Genomic DNA, 4926 nt, shown 5'->3' with positions numbered 1-4926 from the left:
TCTCTCATTTCATTTTATTTTATTTTATTTTATTTTATTTTTATTTTATTTTATTTTACAAACTTCTATTCAATTCATTTCAATTAAAATGACATATTTCATAGCCAATGAAGTTATGAATCATTAGTTGATATACTATAGTAAATTAGAGAGGAAAATGTGAATGTTAGTATTAAATTGAGAGAAGGAAATCACAACTTATTAAAAAGAACCTTCCTAAAGTAAAAGGTTTCTATTTTTAGAAGATGCTCCAAAAATGAAAGAATTTCTATTTTCAAAGAATGTATGAAGTACTATTAGTGAGAAAAAAAAAATGTTGGTATTAAATGGGGAGAGATACATATTATAATTGGAGAAAAAAAATGTTTGTACATTAGTTCTATTCTATATAAAAAAAATTGCTATATTATTATCAAAAACAAATGTACTATGTCATTTCATATATAGGACAAACTAAAAAAAAATACTCATATCATTTTTCATATCATTTTTAGCTGGGAATGAGAAAGTATTTTATTTATAGCTTAAGATAGACTTGCGAATGCAACAAAATACAAATGAAAATGAGACCTGAGACTTGAGAGGCCATCAGCTTATACATATTCATGTTTCCGAAAATTTCGCCTTTGTAAATCTGAAATCACAAAAGCAGATAGATAATTGTAAAGCACACAGCTCAAAGAAGAAAAAAGGAAAGAGAATATTATACCTATGTGACCAAAGGTGCCAGGTTCGAGTTCACTGTAACACTGAACGAAGGAGTATATTTATTTGCTTCTGCACCCGATGACCTTTAAATTTATTTTCATTTTAAAGAAAAAGAAAAGAGAATATAATGCACAACACCAGTCAAACATACAATGAGTCCTTGAAACATAGTAGTATCAAACTTCCAAGATTGAACCAAGATCATATTATGACACCCAAAACAAGAGAAATTCTAATTACTGCAAGAAACCAACTCCATAGTAATCTGATAAAGCATAGCAAACAACAATATAACTGATGTGATTACACAGATGAACATGCTCCCAACCAACCCTAAATTGCAGAGCAACATAGCAGAGAAGCCATCTTAGTAGAGGTGCAGCAAACTTGTTGCAATCGGCTGCGAGTTTGCCGGCTTGATCTTCCCCATCCCCCCTCCTCGCCCCCCGCCCCTCATCAAGTAGAACTGGAGGAGCCCGTTGTCAATGCCTTTAGGCGAATATCTACCACTACGACTCCGATTCCTCTCCACCATGAACTCACTCCTCCTCTTCCCCTCCACACTCGATCTCCTACCACTAGCCTCAATGTTGCTCCCATTTCTCCAACTCACACTGCTATTGCTCCTCAACATGCTCCTATTCCCCTCTCTCCCCTGCCACGACTCAGACAGCGACCTCTCCACCCCATTTGCCCTATCATCCTGCTCGTCCTTGCTCACACCATTCCGTCGTTGTATAAACCCCCAAATCTTCCAGCCCCATCTCCTCGACTTCTTTTCCTCCTTCCCCTCGCTTGGATTGAGACCGCTGCTCAACTCAAACGTCTCAGACAGATCATCTCTCACAGAGTTTGAGCTCAAGTCCAATCCTTTTGCCACCGGTGAAACCTTAACTTCATCATTCTCAGCAACAACACTCTTCCGAATCGAACTAGATCGATCAAGACTCTTCCTCCTCCTCGAGGAAGAAGAATCTAGATAGTACTCCCTCGTCTGCGATGATCCACCGGGCACACCTTCATCATCATCACCACATTTCTTAGTAAGCTCCTCCACCGGAATCTGCATATCAGGGCGTGTATCCTCCATTACAGAGACCATAGGCGCCATTCTCGGGAAACTCCTCCCAATGAGATGGCCATCCCAAGATGCACGAGGCTCCTCAAACGAGTATCGTGCATCGTCAAAGCTCATCCTCCCGGCATCAAGAGAAAACCTAGGATCGATGTCGCAAGATCTCCTCCCAAATCCATAATCAGCAATCTCAGACTGAGTCTCCCTAAACTGCCTCGAAATCGGCTTTTCGACAGGCAATGTAGCAAGGTTTTCGCCATTGCTCTGTTTTTTCACCTTGTGTTTCCTTCTCCAGTTATTCCATTTCTTGCTGAAAACAGATGCAGCAGCCCAGATTTTCCCTCCTGAGCTCTTCTTTTCCTGAGAATTGAGATCTATGTGATCCTTCATGGTACTCAAACTAAACACTTCCTCCACGATTTCGCCGCTAGTTAAGCTTAACTCCACGGATTTTCTCAAACCCTCCAAATGGGAATCTTGAACAGGCCTAATTTCATCTCCTTCGTCGTCCACGAATGCAATACTTGTTCCGTCCTCTACAATTTGAGAATCTCTAAAACTTTCCCCATTTTGGACTTCTCCGACTACGCAAGATTCGATTTTTTTGCTGATTTGATGGGTTGGATTGGATGAAAAAGAAGGAAGGGTGGAAGCAGAGGTTGGATTGTTGTGAGTAATGCCAGTTTTAGTGGGTTCGTCAAGCGAGAAGAGCGTGCAAAGAGAGCTTCTAGCTCTAACGTCGCAGGATTTCCTCTGGGGCTCGAAGGATAGCTGCCCTAAAGCTTCATTCTTGGATGCGGAGAAGGATTTAGAGCGGCGGAGTTCGGGGATGAAGGTGGTGGATTTCAAGGGTTTGGGTTTGGAAGTGGATGAGAAGAGGGATTTGATTGCGGCGGCGGCGACGGAAGAGGGGCGGCGAGAGGAGGAAGGAGTGTTGGAGGAGGAAATGTCGAGGGTGGTGAGGCGCTCGCAGAGGCAGGAGGGGCAGAATCCGGTGAATTGCTCGATGGGGTGGCGATCGCAGCTGAAGGATGACCGCGGCGGTTGCGGAGGTGGGGGCGCAGTTGGGTCTGCAGAAGTGGTGGTATTCATATGGAGTGAGTGATTGATGCTGTGCACCCCCCGCTCATGTTAGTAACCTACGCCGGCAACATTGCATTGCACAATGTGTGCGATGTGTATTGAGACTTGAGAGATGAAACTATCAAATTAAAGAGGGGAGAGATTGCGAGACTGAATTTACTATCATCTCTCTCTTTATATAATCTACTATCATCTCTCTCCACTCTACTCGACTATCTCATATTCTTATTTAAATTTATTTTATATACATTAAAATATTTTAAAAAATTTTGTATGTACTTCTCAACTAAGATGAGTTGTGCTTCTGAGATGTGTCAATTAAATTGAATTTTTTTTTTAAGACAAAAAACAAATATTGATCACTCTTAATTTTTTTTTTTTTTTTACTACTCTCTTCGTCCCGACCAAAATGACATATTTCTTAGTTAGCACGAGTTTTTAAGAGTCGTTGGTTAACGTGGTTAATTGGAGGGTTAAAGAGTATGCATAAGTATTAAATGAATAGAGAAAGAGATATGAATATTTAATATTACTAAATGGTTGAGAGTATTAATTAAAGAGAGAAAATCACTTAAAATAAAAGTATATCATTTTAATTGAGACAAAGGAGTACAGAGTACAATCTTTTACTATCTCTCATATTTAGATTTCATTATTCTTTTGCTTAATTTTTATTTAATTTATTTAATACTCCCTCCGTCCCAAGATAAGTGACTTGTATTCCTTTTTGGGGTGTCCCACAATAAGTGACCTATTTCCATTTTTAGCAAAAAGTCATCTCTCTTACTTTATTCTCCACCTACTTTATTCTTTCTTCTCTCCTCTACTTTTCCCTATCTCATACTTTACTCTCTCCACTTTAACTTATTTAAATACCATTCCTTAAATCCCGTGTCCAAAAGAAGTAGGTCATTTATCTTGGGACAGAGAGAGTATAATTTTTAAATTTTTATGCCTAATAGAAATACCTCAAATTAATTGGTGAGGGAGTATTACAGTTTTTCATTCGTTCAGACACATCAAAGGAGAAAAGGAAAAATTCACTAGAATTTTGTTTTTCGTGTGTTGGCGAGTGGCTTTAGATTTTCAAAAGATTCCTGTCTGAAATGAAAGCAAAAGCAAATCACGCATTACAATTTACAACACACTCTCTTCTCTTCTCTCTCTGTAAAATCTGAATGTGTTGCATCCTCAAATCGCTTTCTCTACTTTCTTTTTTCTTTATCTTAATATTTTCTTTGATTAATTTGCTCCACTCTCTCCCCTTTATTCCTTTGGAGCAATTTTCCAGTCGCCTTTACATTTTTAACCAACATCAAGTTCATCATTGTTGGTATACATTTTCCTTTTTATATTTCTCCTTCTCTCTTTTTTATTCTTAAAGTTATGGATCATTGTTTGTTCCTTTTTATGCGGTTAATTTCAGGAGGTAGAGAATTTTTATTTAAGTTTGAATTATTTTCCAGATAAATGTGTGAATGTAATCAGAATTATTTACAATACGCATTTAATTATAATAAAAGTTGTTTTATCAACACCATACGATAAAACTTCTTCCAATTTTTTTCCGAACATTTCGGGTTCTTAATTTATTTAATTTTTCAGGTTTTGACTAACATGATACATGTCCACATTTAGGATATGATTAATGGATATTATGGCAGAAGACTTTCACTGTAGATAAATGTTTGTTTGTAAATTTTTAGTAATATATTTTTCACAGAAAAATCCTCGCCGTTTATTGCGTTCTAGTAGTATTAATTTCAAGAGTCAAACTCTTAAAGGTCATTTAATTTTTTTTAGTAAGAGAGTAACTTTCTTTACATAATTATTACTCTTATAATTATGCTAAATAAACGGCTACTTGACAGAATGTAGATCGAAAAAGTAGAAATTAAAAACTGTTAAAACAAAGCACTTTAGATAGGGATGTCAATCGGCCCGGCCTACGGGTTTCGGGCCAATCCTACTCGGGTTGCGGGCCAATCGGGTGCGGGCTTGCCGGGTTGTGATTTCTTTCGGGTTGTAAAAGTCCGGCCCTAACTCTAAAAGCTCGGGTT

The 4926-nt window shown here is 38.0% G+C and overlaps 1 protein-coding gene across 1 annotated transcript; it reads right to left on the bottom strand.

Moving 5' to 3' along the window:
- Window positions 1-787: 787 nt before the first annotated feature.
- On the bottom strand, window positions 788-3054 carry LOC125185402 (protein OCTOPUS-like). Its single transcript, XM_048081925.2, has one exon. It carries the CDS (start codon window positions 2873-2875, stop codon window positions 1076-1078), a length of 1800 nt encoding a protein of 599 aa, XP_047937882.2. The 5' UTR covers window positions 2876-3054; the 3' UTR covers window positions 788-1075.
- Between the last annotated feature and the right edge of the window lie 1872 nt (window positions 3055-4926).

This window comes from Salvia hispanica, chromosome 1 (assembly GCF_029641045.1).
Source record: "Salvia hispanica isolate PSC_SH4W2 chromosome 1, Shi_PSC_v1, whole genome shotgun sequence".
Taxonomy (NCBI): domain Eukaryota; kingdom Viridiplantae; phylum Streptophyta; class Magnoliopsida; order Lamiales; family Lamiaceae; genus Salvia; species Salvia hispanica.
This window is presented reverse-complemented; position numbering and strand designations above follow the sequence as displayed.

What these genes read in the sequence shown, in the direction of transcription:
- LOC125185402 (XM_048081925.2), bottom strand. Translation starts at nt 2,875, where the DNA reads ATGAATACCACCACTTCTGCAGACCCAACTGCGCCCCCACCTCCGCAA.